Below are 16,337 nucleotides of genomic sequence, written 5' to 3' on the forward strand. Positions count from 1 at the left end.
TTAAGAAGACTTCTACTCATCACAAGGATTTTGTATTTTTACTTGTTTGTTTTCCAGTGGTGGTGGGGAGGAGATAAGAAGGAAAGAAAATAGATTCATTTAAAACAATACAATTTAATTTTAAAAAATAGGTATTTGCTGAATTGTGGGGAGGGGAGGAGAGAAAGATTCCTATTTCATTGTCCACTGTTGCTAAGTGTGATACTCCAATCAAAGGAACTATTGTTTGCTGCCCAAAATACAATCTTAATGGCTGTGAAGTTGAGAATGTGATGAGTACTTTCTTTGCTTGTGGGTGACCATACGGTTGTCCAATAAAATTAAGGCTTTTTGTCAGAGCCTGAAGGCCTTTATGAAAAACTTGATTCCTCCTATTTCTAAAAGAGTGTTCTTCTATTAAAACAATGCACAAAGACTTCAAAAGTGATCCCAACCCAACTTATAAGAAAGTGTTGTCAAGTGTTGCCTCATAAGGCACCATCTTGCTTTCTGAGTAGCCCCATCTGACGTATTAAGGCTGAGCCATTAGGGTGGCTCAACACAGACAAAATTATCTGGAGATTAAAGGGAAAATGGGGTGAGGAGAAGGTTGTTTCTTTTTCGGTGAGTTTGTTGTAGAGGTCTAATATGGATCCCAGTGATGGAGAGTGGTATTTAGTAAAGATATCATGGGGTACAGTCTTGTAGTGCTGAGTCTGCGGCAGTGGTCTGATCTGACTAGCTAGTTGAGGCAAGGCCTGAACTCTGGGATAAAGCCTTTTATTACCTCTCATCAAAATATGAACCAGTAATTGAAATAATACAACAAAGAATTTATGGTGGTTAGGGATGTGTGCCCTCTACATCTTGAGAATGAAACCCTTCAAATTCCCTCAAGAAGAGGTGGGGGAATTTTGTATGGGAATGCTACAATTAAGTGTCTCACATTTCTTATCCATGAAGGTGGACACCTTTTATGGGTGACTTCTTGTTTATGAACTACATCAAAGAGAGTATCTGGAAGACAGTACAGTACAGTGGAAAAAAACTCTGAAGAAAGAAAACGACTTGCATTCTAGCTTTGCCACTCAATATCTGTATAACCTTGGGCAAATCATTTAACCTCTTGAGGTCTCAGTTATTCTATGAGTAAAATGGAAAGGTTGGATTAAATGACCATTTATGACCCTTTCCAAATCTAAAGCTATGGTCATATGCTCTTAATTACATGGGATTTTGTGGTCTGATTTATCAGTAGGGAAGGTTACTAGGTTAAAAGAAAACCGTTTTTAGTTGGTATGATGAGGTATTCTTATTTATTTGTGCACAGTGAACCCCACCATCTGTAGGGAAACCTTATACTAAATGTTATCGCAGGGGCATTATGAATAGATACATGGAGCAGCATGAACTAGGTTCTGGCCATTCACACTGCCATGGAGATGAGCAGAATCACTTAACTTATGACCACTGGGCTTATGTCATCATTCATGTAGGTCAGCCCTTGTACATTTATGACAGGCCATGATCACAATCTAGACTACTTCACGTATATACAAATCTTAAGATTTGTAAGTTCCTTGTATCTACAAATCTTACTTGTAATTTTTAAAAATATATAACAATGATTTAAATTGTTGCCACATAAAGGAAAATTAAACAGATAATAAATATAGAAACAGCAAAGCACTTTGGTGTTTTTGGCACAGCTTTAAAACAAATGAGGATGAATTTCCATAATTAACAGCTTAGAAACAATATGATGCAAACACTTCAATTCTGTTACTTTAGCAAGAACAATTTCTTTCCCTCAAGTAGTTTTCCCTTTTTGTTTCTATAATAGAGGAATGAAGGGCAAAGAACACCTAGCTATTTTTACTGTCTACACAGTGAGGCAAAATTAGAAGCATCTTATCTACACCCGTATTTGTGTGTCCTGACAAGTGCATTCAGAAGATTTCAAGCCTTGAGTAAAGAATGTCAGAGTGTTCAATTGCAAAGAGATTTGGAAAAGATAGTGAAGACGAAGATGTGTGACTCATCTGCCTAGCGAAAACCGCCATGTGCATGGCAGGACAAATCAAGGGATGTGCTCTCTGTGTTGGAGACAGAATTTGTTCCTTGGAACAACTAGTACAAATAATGAAATTAAATAATTGTAGAACAGCATTTTAAAAAGTTAATTGAAAAACAATTCCATTTTATTGAATAAATATTCAAATGATGAGAATAGAAATTTTTCATATTTTTATATCATACCCTAATGGTGAGTCCACTTTTCTTCTTTGGATTCATAAATGTGAAGCACCAATCAGATTGCTTTACTTACTTTCTCTCAAATATGCCTTGCACACCCTGTTACAGAGTACCCTTCCTTAAATTATTCTTCCTGGTTGGAATATTCTTCCCTGTCTTTGTCAGAGACCTGAATCCTACTCATTCTTCAAGGTCTGGATGGTTCATGAAGCCTAACCTAACTACCCTAGTCCGTGATAATCAGTCTTTGCTCTGAACTCCCTTAATATCTGTACCATTTGGTACTCACATAAGGTCTTGGGCTATTATTTATGTATGTATTGTACATATATCCTGTCTCTTCAGTAAGAGTTAATCAAAACTTAATAAATATTTATAGGGTGATTAGCCAACATTATGCTAGGTGCTGTAGGATGAGTGTAGGGATTCCATATTATGCTGTTTTGTATTCTCCATAGTATCTAGCATAATGCCTTGTACACTGAAGACTAATTCAACAAGGATCTGTTAAGGAGGTTGTTACGACTCATAACAATGTGCATGATACTGATACCATTTGGGGGCCTGATAATTTGGAGACTCCATAGAATTTGGGGAAGTAATATGGGCTCCCTTATCTCTCCAGTGGGCTATGAGGAGAAGGGTTAGAAAAAAGGAAGGAGGAATACGAGAAGGAAGCTAAAAGTCTAGATCAAACCAGGGCCATGCAAGGAAGCAATTCTTGAAGCATCTAGAGAAATAAGATTATATTCACTTGAGATGGTCTTGGGCTGAACTCTTTTTCTAGGAATATTTGGTTCACTTTTTTATGAATTATGTCACTATTTTATCAAACCCCCTAGACATCTGGACATTTTTTCTGTTAGAAGTATTGAACTTAGACATGTCTTTACTTCAACAAAAGAGAACTGGATAAGAAAGTCCATAAAGAATGAGAAAGAATTCAAGACAAAAGAGTTCATGACATCTTTTGTCTAGTAAAATCTTCCAAATACATTTACTATTCACAAATAAATACATATGGATAGAGAAAATCAATTAATACCTACACCATACCAGTTTCACTGCACTTTTGAAATCATAAAATGAACATTAACAAACATGGAAAGTGTCCCAACAAAAATTGTATGGTACTTTTGAAAGATAGGGACCATCACCCTATGGCAGCGAGAGAAAGAAATCACACATTTTACAAAAAGGAGAAAGATGAATGACAAACATTCTTAAAGTACATAATGAAGAAATGTGAATCCTAGAGAAATACTTTTGGGACAAGCACACATCATTTCACCAAGCAATAGTCAAGGGTGATAATAGATACACACAGTGGAATTTAACCATGTAACTAGGAAGTGGTTCAGATCCAAGAACAAAATCAAAAGGCCCTTCAGTAAACAATGTTCACATGAACCCACTCCACAAAATGTCGACAGACACATCAAATAATCGGTTGAGTCATGTATGTTTGTTTGTGGTCTCAGAGAGGCTTATGATGGTAATCCAGGACCAGGTCATTGCCACCAGTAATTAGAGAAAGGTTGGCTTTAAGTGATCAATATAGGCTTTGTAATCAATAGATATTGCAAAAAAATGGCAGAAATTTTGCAACATGGAACCATGGGCTACAAAAAATTAATGGAATATCTAGCAAGCCATGATTTGGTCGCTAGAGTTACACATCAGAACTCAATAAAATACAGGAACTAATGGATGAGAAATCCTCATACTGCATATCTGAGACAACTCAAGGAGTACATGGACTGAACTGTTACCGACAGTCACCCAGACATAACATTGGTCTATAAATAAAACAACAACTTTAAAACAATGTTTTTAATAGATTTCATTACGCCAAATACTTTTAATCTCCAAGCTTCAGGGAACAAAAACCTTTCACAATACAGAGATGTGGTAGAGGAGATTAAACATGTGAGAGTAGAAGGAGGTAAAAATTATTCTGCTAAACCTGATCTGCTAATGGAGTTGCACCCAAAATACTTTCTGGGAACCTACAGAGGATGAACACATATGTGAACACTTATATTCAAATAGAAAAAGTGGTTATTTTATCTACCTCTGAAATAGTCCACATAAGATTACACATAAAACAAAAATAGCAAGAGAGCAATTTGTTCCAGGACTTTTCTGTCTGAAACCCACTGACAAAATGAAAACGAGATGATGATAATAACTGGCATTTACATGCCACCTTAGGGTTTATAACCTGCTTTGTATACAACATTTCATGGTACTCACAAGAATTCAGTGATGTAAATACTAGAGATTTAATTATTTCCATTTTACATTTGAGGAAACTGAGAGTCAGCAAAATTAAGTAATTTTCCCCCCAAATTCACAGGCTGGTCAGAAGTGAGACTAGAGCTCAGGTCTCTCCTAACTCCAAATTCAGTTCTATTTTTACTACACCAACTGCCTGTCTTTGAAAATGTTTCTTACCTGGCTTGCAAGTGTCTGTCCAATCACTGCTTCATATGGAGGAGGGAGTTCTGTTGGATAAAGCATCCCAGGACTGTTGATGGCAACTTCATACAAAGTACTGAATGGAGAATGAGGAAATTCTAAGTGAAGTCCTCTGAAAAGAGAGAAAGGGCATTTTATTATAATGCCTTAGCTTAGCAAGAAAACTAATTAAGTTTCTCTATTATAGCAAAGCAAACAGAACTGCAATAATCTTGTGAAAAGTTTTCCTCACTACATACTTGTCATGTAAATGAAATGAAACCCTAATTCATTGGGCTTTCAGTTTATTTTTTTTTCCTGGGAGGACGCATCAACTATTTAACCAACTCCACAACACTGCCTTTAAATTAAGGTAATTATACGGATGATTAAATTTTTAATTCAACTTTTGTGTGTTATATTAATGACTGTAATTTAATAGAAGCTTAAGTTTTATGCTCCATTATGACATAAAAGAGCTGCTTTTGTCTTGCCAGAATTATTTTTTTTTTATTATTGCACTGCAACAATACTAATAATGAGTGTTCCAGATCTAAACTGTCACTTCTTTCACAACTGAACCTCTAGTCTCTTATCAAACACTCTTTCTTACCTTTGCTATTCTCTTGTTAATTTGTTCGCTGAAAGTTGAGAGTGGTTTCAACTTCTCCTAACAAACCCAGCCCAACTATTGCTTCCTGATCTATGTAACTATGGCAAGTAATCACAGATATATAAAAGAAAAGATGAACCTTTGCGCTTCTATCATGGGTGTACAGGTATACTCTGGTGGGTAATAGGGTGGGGGAGGTATTGGAGGTATGAATTCATCGAAATCCAAGGTCTGGTGGAGAATGGTTCCATGGGGAGTCATACAGTCTGGGTTTGTGGAATGTGATCTCTGTGGAAGAAACTGAAAAATAAAGTTGAATCAGATTTATTTGTGCAGAACTACTAGGACATCACATGCTGTGTGTGTCTAACTTAATTATATATGAGCTTTAATTATAAATTTAAAGTATATGTAATTTAAACTGTCAAGCGAGGAATGTTAAACACATACTTAAGAAAGAAAAGTTTTCCTTGAGTAATGTTTTATCCTAGACATATTATTACAGCTTGCTTTTCAAATACTGATATACTGAATTTTAATTCTTTTGTTTATTTGTTTCTTTAAGGAAAATAAGATTGCAGAACTCTTTACATATCTTCTCCTACCAAACCCTGATGGACAATGTTTGTTTAGTAAATTCCCTGGTTGCAAAAGAGTTCTGGTAAAGAAATAGTCTTTATGAATTCTTTTAATGATATATTGTGGAATGATTTCAATAAGGAGGTTATCTGACTTGTTCAATGAAAGAATAGACGATTCTATTGTACTTTTTCTTTGAATAGATGTGCCTCTTAAATCTCTCATGAAAATTTTCCCATCATGCTTCTGGAAGTGGCCACTTGCTGCTTGTTGCTTCCGTGTATTAGGTTACTTTATCTAACTTCTCAAGATGTTATATTTACGCATTCTTTTAGTCACTCATTCATTTGACAAACATTTGTAGGTTTGTTCAATGTATTGTGCTAGGACTTGGGGAACATATGAAATTTATATGAATGAATTTATAATTGAGTAAGAAATAAAAAATAGCTTATCATAATTTTAAATGGATGTTTTGTTTTGACATCATAGATATTTACCAAACATACAAATTTCTCTACAAAGTTGTTGCTCAGTTGTTAACAGTCATGTCTGATTCTATGTGACCCCATTTGGGGTTTTCTTAGTGAAGATATTGAAGTGGTTTGCCATTTCCTTCTCTGGTTCATTTTACAGATGAGGAAACTGAGGCAAATAGGATTAAGTGACTTGCCCAGAGTCACACAAGTAGTAAGTGCCTGAGATCAGACTTGAATTCAGAAAGATAAGTCTTGCTGACTCCATATCCAACACTCTGTCCACTATGCTACCTAGCTGTGGTAAAAAGTACATTATGTAAAAAATTAATTTAGTGATTTAACTTTGACAATACAGTATTAACATTGGTTTTTGAGTTTGAATTTGATGCTTTGTTGACTTTCAGTGTTACCTTTATTTAAACTATAATCATTGTAAAATATATTGCTTTTTGGCTTAGCTGTCTTTACTCTGAATCACTTCATTTAAATCCCTCAATGTTTCTCTAAATTCCTCATATTCATTCAAGGTACCTTCATTCATCCTTCCAGTACCATCGTTTTTCACTTACCCCTGCAATTAGTGGGCATATGTGTAGTTCTGAATTTGTATTACAAATAATGATGCTTCTATTTATATTTTGGCATATGTGAGTCTTTCTTTATTATTAAGTGTTTCCTTAGGCTATCATTCCAGGAGTTGAATCTCTGAATCCAGGAACATAATTTACTTTTCTATGCTATTTAGGTTACATTTAGATGTGCATCATTTGGTCTTGTTTCCTTTACTGATTACTATTTTATTTTATTATGTTCTGTAAGAATGTATTGGCTATTTCTGCTTTTCTGCATTTATTTATGAGATTTTCATGCTCTAGTACATGGCCAAAAAGGATACAATGTGATATGGAAAAGTAAGTATGCCTTTAAATGTTTCCATTTAATAATTACCACAGGTCTAGTTTTTTCTAATATTCCACTTTGATAATTTCCTTTTCATTTGTCTTCTGTTAGACTTAACAAGTTCTAAAAGAAGAATGTTAAAACTATAACTTTTTTTACTATAAAAGTAATTTTGTCTTTAAATTAGCTTTTCCTTTACGTACTCTTTGATGCTATACTATTTGGTGTGTCTGTGTGTGTGTGTACAAACACCTATATAATTAATACTGATATTATATTTTTAATGATACCTTAAAAATAATGTATTTTCCTTGTTTGTTTCTCAAAACTATTTTTACAAGTAAAAAAATTCTGAAATCATGATTGAAACTTCTCATGTTCTAGATTTGTGTGAAGCATCACTACTATTAACATAGTCTCCCACTTTAACACTATAAGCATCTTTATATTGTAAGAGATAGGAAGCCTGCTACAGTGGGAAATAATACCCAATTTTCAGTCTTGGGTTTGGCATTGCTGGACCAAATTTTGAACCTTAGCTCTGCCACTAACTGCCTATGTAATCTTGGGCAGTTTCCTAATCTGTAAAATGAAGGGATTTGACTAGAAGACCTACAAGATCCTTTCTAGCTCTGGATCTATGATCCTAGAAGTGTATTTACTTTATGCACAAGTTTCTAGATTTTGTAACAACTGAACAACAACAACAAATCTACATTTTAGTACTAACAATTACTCCTTATCTAAATTGGAATTGAATATGAAAAAAAAGGGAAGAAAACTCATTCAAAATCATTGCACTTTTAGAATTCTGCTCTCTGTCTCTTCTTTTGCACTATATACAACTTAATAAGGTTTTACCAGTAGAAAATGTTGATATTTTGCTCCCAGATATTTTGACAGGATTACTAGCCTTATAAATCAGGGGAATGTTGTAAATGTAGTTAATCTAGAATTTAGCAAAGCTTTGGATAAAATCTCTCATGCTTTGCTTGTGGAAAAGATACAAAGACACAGGCTAGATGGCTATTCAGTAAAATGTTCTTGGGATAGGTCAAAGGGACTGGTCCAAAGAGTGGTTGGTAACTGCTTGAACGAAGTCTCCAGTGAAGTGCTTCAGGAACCTAGGTTTGAATCTGTGCAGTTCAATATGTGTTATTAATGATTTCTGTAAAGGTATGGGTGGCTTGCATATCAAATTTATAGATAATTAAGATAGGAAGAATAGCTAAAACACTGGGTAACAAATTCAAGTTAACATTGTATCATGTCATGAAAATTTAAGAAATATTTCTGAAATTTTACATTTGGTAGAGATAAGGCTAGAGAGAAGTTCCCCTGAAAAAGACGTGGGGTTTTTGGCATACCACAGACTGAATATGACTTAACTTTGGAATATAGCCCACCTATATGGCTTTCAGTTTTCAAAAATGCATTTATTAATGGTGTTTAATTGACAGATACTGTGAGGATCTAGGAATAAAAAGTCAAAAGTGAGACAATCTAAGCTCTTAAGGAGATTACATTTTAACAGTGAGATACAATACATGAGAAACATATGTAAGGGTGGGGTCTTATGCCAACAGTCAATTAACAGATATGACATTTTAAAAGTGTATAAAAAGTATGCGTTATTTCTTTATGAGATGTGCATTTTCTTTGAATTGTCCAAGAAAGAAAGCAATACCCATTAGACCTTTGCAGAAAATAACAAACTACTGATAAATTCAGAAAAGCAGGAGATCAGTCTATGAGTGAAAGGTTCCAGAATCAGACCTATGAGAAAGAATTAATCCTAAGAATAGCAGAGAATTTCATTCTACCTCTGTTCCCTCCTAAGTGAATATGTTATCAGAGAACATGGGGAATGCTTTAGAGGACATCCTGAAGACACGCACAGACAGAAATGCTGATAGACTCCCAAGTGATGAAGCAGATCCAAGGAGTGTGATCTCTTGCAGCATCAAAGAATATTGTGTACTCAAGAAGAGGCATCCAGTAATGAGGAGTTGTAAGCTTACCTTTTGGCCACAAATTTTTGTAATGTATGCCTCATTACCACCATGCATTAGGTTTAAGCCACTCACTCTTGCCCTGTATTCTGTGTATTTGTGAGGAGCATACCCCAGACCTTTGAGTCTTCTTACAATACTATCTTATTAAAGATTTTAGTAAAAGTGAATTGAGGCTGTTGACTAATAATCAATGGTGAGCATATTAGTAGGGGCTGGTAGATGAAAGTAAAAGAAACCTGTACTCTCAGACTTTACTGTATAGTATGCCCTTTTGGGACTCATCCTACAAAAAGCTACCTGGAGCTGGTGATGCAGCCCTTGTATAAATAAGCCTCGTATAAAATGGCACTTGAGTAAGAAGACCTGGGAGAGAAAATCAAAGCTTTCAAGAGGCAGAGGTAAGGAGGGAATACATTCCAGGTGTGAGGGACATGAAGTCCAAAGGCACAGAGACAAAAGATGGGATATTGTGCATGCAAAAAGTTCTTATTTTATTTAGTGTTTGTTGAGTTCAGAATAAGAATTAAATGTATTTAGAGTGATTTACAAACCCTAAAGAGTCACATACACACAGACAAAAAGAAAAGAGATTGGTGTACTTATGTCCACAGGATCACAGCTGGAAGGGACCTCAGAGATCATCTTGTTCAGCCTTTTCATTTTGGAAATGTTAAGTGACTTGTCCAGGGTCACATCAGGAATCCAGGTCCTGTGACTCAAGTCAATCTTTTCCTCAGTGTACCATAATGCGCAGGTTATTGTGCCATGGATTAACTTTAAAGCATGTCTGTGTGATATGTGAACATATGTAAGTGTGTAAGGACATACCTGGGATGCATGAGTGAAAATGAAAACATAGAAGAACATCTACATGGAACAGGAATAAAGGCAACTGCTATTCTGCCCATGATAGACAAAACCCTCCCTTGAGAAGGTTTTGGGTTTTTGTGCTCTAAGATAGACAGAGAGACAGATAGACAGACAGACAGACAGACAGATAGATCTATATACAAAATATATGTATATATTCTAACAACATTATATATAAAGATAGGTAATTTGTTACAAAGAGGGACTCATTGAATGAAGAGTGGGGTAGAGGCTTAGCAGTTAGACAGTTATGAAAAAAAGAACCAATAAAACATTTTTAAAGTACATCAGAAAAAGTGCAAGAGATAAATAAATGTGTCTTGTAATCATCCCATTAAATTATATATACTTATGCTTCTCTAAAAATATCATACAAACTGAAATTCTATTTCTTATACAAACTTGTTTTTTGTTCTTTTTTTGTACTTGATGGTAATTAAGTTTAAAATTAAAAAAATAAAAATAGAGCAATTATGAAATATATCTCAATAGTCCCTAAAGCGTAGATAATTTGATTCAGTGACACTAGTACTAAGTATATATCTCAATGTGCTTCCAGTGTCACAGGAACAAAACATACTCTGTGAGTAAAAACAGAAAAACTTCACTATTGGTCACTTTTCTTAAGAGGCCAGGAACCAAGAAATGTTTATCTAGGAGATTTCTATTATGTCAGACATTGAAAAACTAGGCTCAATATGATCTCTGTGCATTTTCAAAAAGCTGTCACATATACTATCTCATAAATCCAGAGTCTTGGAGGGAAAGTATTAATCTTCCCATTTACAGAGGCTGAAACTGACACACAGAGAGGGTAAGTCAATTAAATAACATGTCAGCAGGCTATTGGAACACAAACAAAATGAGAGAAATTGGTATGGGGAAATGGAGGAAAGCGGGAAGAAGACATGAAGAGAATACAGGAAATTCAAGTCATATCAGTTTAAGGAATTCATAGTTTCTCCAGAACGCAAGTCACAATATTATACAAACTAGCAGCAAGGTGGTTGAGGTTTCCAGAGAATAATAAATAATTTATATACTATCATGTAAGAATAACAATTTTTAATGACTACCATCTTAGGTTATCTCACAGTTATGATTATTCCATACTTAAAAGAACCATCAATTTCCATATAACTTAAGCACATAATAAGCACTAAATTCATGCTACAATCTATCAGCTTTTACCCAGTACTTTTGTTCTTAATACCGATATGCTGTAACACAATGTACAATGTTGCAGTTCACAGCTCTTATATTTGCTTAAGGAAGCACCTTAAAATTTATTGCTTCTCACTGAAATATGATGTGGTAAGTACTACCCACAAGGTACTTAACCTTTCTTTCATAATACATGCCAAAGAAAATAACCAGCATAAAGCCTCCATGAATAGGGTCAAAAGTTCATTGCCAATGCATAAATGTTTCTGAAAACTGTAGCCCCCTTAAAAGGTTAGTAACTCCTTGTGACAATCCTAGTAGATTTATACTGGTTCAAAGGGTTTGAGCAGGGTATACAATTAGAACAGAATTTTTTTAATCTTAGTAATGACACACTAAAATTGTGTTCTGGCTTCCAAGCTTGCTTAAATGACATATTATGATGGGGTAAATGGGTGATAAAAAAAAAAGATAACACTCTCCTACCAAAGTAAAAAACATGTTTTTTTCCAATATAAATAAAAATTGTTTCTTTTTTTTCTTTTAGGTGAGGGTTGTGGGTTTTTTTAAAATCCTGGTTTACTAAAAAGGAATAAAGGGGGGTTTTGTTTTTATTTTTCTCTTAATAAAGAAATGCGCACACACACACATACACATATAATATCTTGAATTTGAGGACAAAATACTGATTGAGTTAAAATAATTAAAAGTCTTTGATGTTAAGAGATAGAACCTGAATTGCTTGACTCGACTTCCTTTAGGAGTATCTCTTCCCTAAGACAACACTGATTACCTGGGGTTTATTAACAGGAAAATTCAGACAAATCTATTAACTGGATTAAAGCATGCAAATGAAATACTACTGAATCTTAAAAATATTGGCCAATCCCAATAGATAAAATTCATTTTCTTCAAAAAAGTATTAGATTTTTTGGGGGGGCAAGAAAGGACTCTATAACCCAAAGAATGAGCTTTCCTAGGGGTTCTAGTCTATGTCAGTGAGGTTATAGCTACATGCTTATTTAAAGTACCTCTCCTTTGTTATGTTATTTTGGTTGCTGAAAGAGAACTAAAAAATTGTTTGTGAAGCACTGATAAAAACAACTGGAGAAGAAACATAGTCTATCAGATAAAAAATGCTTGAGGAGAGACATGGATTGTTCTAAAAGGACCAAGGAGAGAACAATGCCTCTCAGAGAAGAAAGCCCTTAATGAATGTGGTAACATCTGCAAGGCATTGTTGTCCTCTGGTTCATTTACATATGACTGCTTTCAGGATTTTGAAGGACGTAGCTTTCTGTGGACTGAGTGAAAATTTATATATTTTTCTGTTTGTGTCATACCTGACAGAATTGTAGACTCTGGGTTTTTCAAATGGATTTAAAGATATAGGTCACTGACTCAGGAAGAGGCTCTGGTACCAGGCACTAAAAGTCAGAGAGGACCAAAGCAAGACAGAAGATAAGAAATCAGAGATCAAAAGAATGAGAAAGCAGCAATTTGAAGAGAGAAGCTGATCAGGGAGACTTTCTCTTGCTACTTCATCTGAACAAAACAGTGGAGAATCAGAAGATAAGAGGAGGTGTTTCAGACTGAATAAACTGAGATAAATGAGAAACCCCAGGTAGACTGCAGCTAGTATCCTCATTGGGGCAGAGTTCTAGAGGACCTGAAAGTTGCTTGAGGAAGACAGAATCCTGCCAAAGATCTGGCTGGATTTGTCTGTATTGCCATCTACAGCCAAAGAAAGAGAAATTCTCACAGGAATACCTGCGTTGCTTTTTACTGCTATCGACACACTCAGAAAGCAGAAAGCAAAGGGAAAAGATAAACTTTATGACTATTTTGCTGTAAGCTACACTAATATTGTATACCTTTTCAAAAAATTCTTAACATTTTCTCAGCACACTGCCAAGTGTGGCTGTGTGCTAAAAGAGCTTGATAATGCCTTAGAGGCCAGAAGTAACGGAGAAACAGCTTTGAACAGCAGGTAACATACGGTATAGTGTGTTCTATAAAGAAACTAGGGATATCAAAGCCTGCAGACAGTTTAGTCATGAGTTTTCCCAGGCACATGGATTTTTCTTCTCAAGTTCTTTACTGCTAGGTTTTTCTGTGCGTGTCATTTTCCTCCCCAAGGACACTATGTACATGAATGGGAGAAAATGACCCTGGTTTAGGAATAGATGTGATCTTTTTACCATTCCTATTTCTTACTTCTGTTTTGCCTTGTATTGAATAAACATAAGGTTATTTTTGGTTTTGCATTCTAAACTTTTTGCATACTAAATACTGTTTAGTAAATGTTCCATGTGCAAGAGTTAATGATTATATTGTGATTGGTTTTGTGTAAATAAGAAACACACTAGTGGGGTTTCAGGAGCTATAGTAACAAGTTAGAGAACTGTCAGCATCCCTCTAACATGATTACTTCAAGGACCCTGAGAGTTCAGAAGTAGTAATATGGTCTTGATCATGGCCAGTACACCTCTGGGAACCACCCCTTTTGTCTCCAGACTTGCTATTATGAGGGCTAGTTGGGATAACTAAGCCATCCTAGAGAGAAAGAAGGGGAGTGTGGATGTCCCATCAGACATCACACTTTGACTACTTAGGAGCAGAACTATTGAAAATTGGTTAATCAATCATTTATGGTCCATCTCATGTGGCAGCATGACTGAAATAAATAACACTTTTAGGTATCTGTAATTAGATGGAATACCAATGATTCACAAAATTAATGAGATAAAAATTCCCATTAATTTCATCTAACAAGTGAATTTACTTAGATATTTAACAATTCTCAGTATTAAGAATTATTATTACGAGGCTGTAGAAATTCCTAAAACCCACATCCTGTCCTTTTTCATTTGTTAGAAGATAGAAATTCTCAACTCTAGACTAACTTCAAGCTGGTAATAAATAGGAGAAAGTCTATTATTCCTATTAATAACTTTTCTGAAGAAAAAAAGGATATACATTTTTTTTCAAATTTCATTTCACTTAGATATGTGTATCTACATATGGATGTATGGCATTAAAATACACTCACCATTTGTAACACATCAGAAGAAACCATCTGCATACAGCACATAGCTGTAGCCAAAGCACAAACAATGGTAGAAATGATGTTGAGAGCACACACACTGAATAACAGGTCCTGTGAAAAAAGATACACAATAGAATGTCAGTTCTTATCTTAGTAATACAGATGACAGAATCCCAAATATTTGCGACAGCTCTGACAATGATAATTGACTACATTTATCAATTTTATATGGCTTTAATTGTTGAAATACAATTTCTTCTTCTAAGAAAGATCTACTCACATACATTTTCATGACAGAAATTAATTCATGATTCAAAATAAACATCCCTAGACTTAGAATGCAGATGGCTGTTTCAACTCTTTTTTGTTTGTTTATAGTTATCATGTAGAATTTTGCTTTTGGGGAAAAATAAGGATATAATTAATGAGTTCCCATAAATAATATAATCTAAAAGATAAGAATAATGATAATTCTGATAATCTATGACATGGAAAGAAACCAAGAGAAAGAAGGCAAACATTTCTTCTGCATTACATTGGACAAATCAGTTTAAGCCCCATAATAGAAAAAAGGTATGCATGCTGGAACTTCTGCCTGCAAGTCCATGTTGGACAGGACCCTTAACCAGACATTCTATCTCTGTAAATATTTCTAATAATAATTTCGCATTTGTTTTAAAATATCTTTTTGTCTATAGAGATAACCCATTTCCAACTAAGCATGCTTCCTGTTATATGACATTTTAAAAAATATATATATTCCACCCCCCCCCCACTTTTTTTTTACAAATAGCAGAAATTTATTTTCTCTTCCTCCCAAATTCCATCCCATTGGGAAAAAAAAGCAAAACAAATTTGCTCAGTTGCTGTATACCAAAATATATATATTTCATTTTGCATTGTAAATTTGTTGCTTCTCTGTAATAGATAGCATGTTTCATCATCAGTGGTCACTATATTGCTCATAGTTCTCACAGCTTTCAAAGTTGTACATTTTTACAGCATTATTATTTTTGAATAAATTGTTCTCCTGTTCTGATCATTTCAATGTTCTTCAATTTATAAAAATTCTCAAAATTGTTCATTTTTGTAATATTGATGTTACAGTATAACTTATTCTTTTGAGTCTGCTTACTTTGCATCCTTTACATGTCTTTCTTTGTCTTCTTAAAATCATTCATTTCCTCATTTCTTACAGCAAAACAGTATCCATCATATTCATATACTACAATTACAACAACATTCCTCACTGATGAATGGTTTCCTTTTTTTGCTGTTGTTACTCCCAAAGGAGATGCTATAAACATTTTCATACTTGGACTTGTTCCTCTTTCTATGATCTCTTTGGGGTATGGGCTTAGCAGCATAATAGCTGAGTCAAAGAACACATACTATTTAGTAACTTTTTATGTATAATTTTGAATTGCTTTCCAGAATGGCTGTGCCTACTCACGAACCCACTAAGAGTACATCAATATGCCTGTTATACCACATCCCCTCCAACATTCATAATTTTTATTTTTTGTCATATTTGCCATTCTGATGGGTAAAAGGTGGAATCTCATAATGGCTTTAACTTGTATTTCTTCAATTAGTAGTGATTTGCATCACTTTTCCTCATGGCTACAAATAGCCAAGGTTTCTTCCCTTGAGAACTGCCTTTCAGACCATTTATCAAGTGGGGAATAGCTCCTTTTCTTATAAGTTTGAATTAGTTCTTTATCTTGGAAGTGAGATCTTTAGCAGGAAAATTTGTGGCAAATATTTTACGCAGTTGCTTTCATTTTAAAATTAATTTTTATTATATTTTTTGTGCATAAATATCTTAATTGTATTAAATCAAAATTATCCATTTTATCTTCCGTAATCCATTCCTTGTTTGATCATGAACTTTTTTCTTATGCACTGATTTGGTAAGTCACTTTTCCCTTATTTCCCCTTACATATTTATAATATGACCTTATATATCTAGG

The 16,337-nt window shown here is 34.4% G+C and overlaps 1 protein-coding gene across 2 annotated transcripts in view; it reads right to left on the bottom strand.

Annotated features, from left to right (window-relative positions):
• ENTREP2 (endosomal transmembrane epsin interactor 2) overlaps positions 1–16,337 on the bottom strand; it is a 594,790-nt gene that overhangs the window by 24,589 nt on the left and 553,864 nt on the right. For both annotated transcript variants that reach the window (XM_072616748.1, XM_072616759.1), the window contains exons 5-7: positions 14,368–14,475; positions 5,448–5,608; positions 4,693–4,828 (exon numbers count right to left, since the gene is read on the bottom strand). In XM_072616748.1, coding sequence (XP_072472849.1) covers positions 4,693–4,828; positions 5,448–5,608; positions 14,368–14,475 — 405 coding nt within the window. The remainder of the gene's footprint in view (positions 1–4,692; positions 4,829–5,447; positions 5,609–14,367; positions 14,476–16,337) is intronic.

Source organism: Notamacropus eugenii, chromosome 1 (genome assembly GCF_028372415.1).
Source record: "Notamacropus eugenii isolate mMacEug1 chromosome 1, mMacEug1.pri_v2, whole genome shotgun sequence".
Classification (NCBI taxonomy): Eukaryota; Metazoa; Chordata; class Mammalia; order Diprotodontia; family Macropodidae; genus Notamacropus; species Notamacropus eugenii.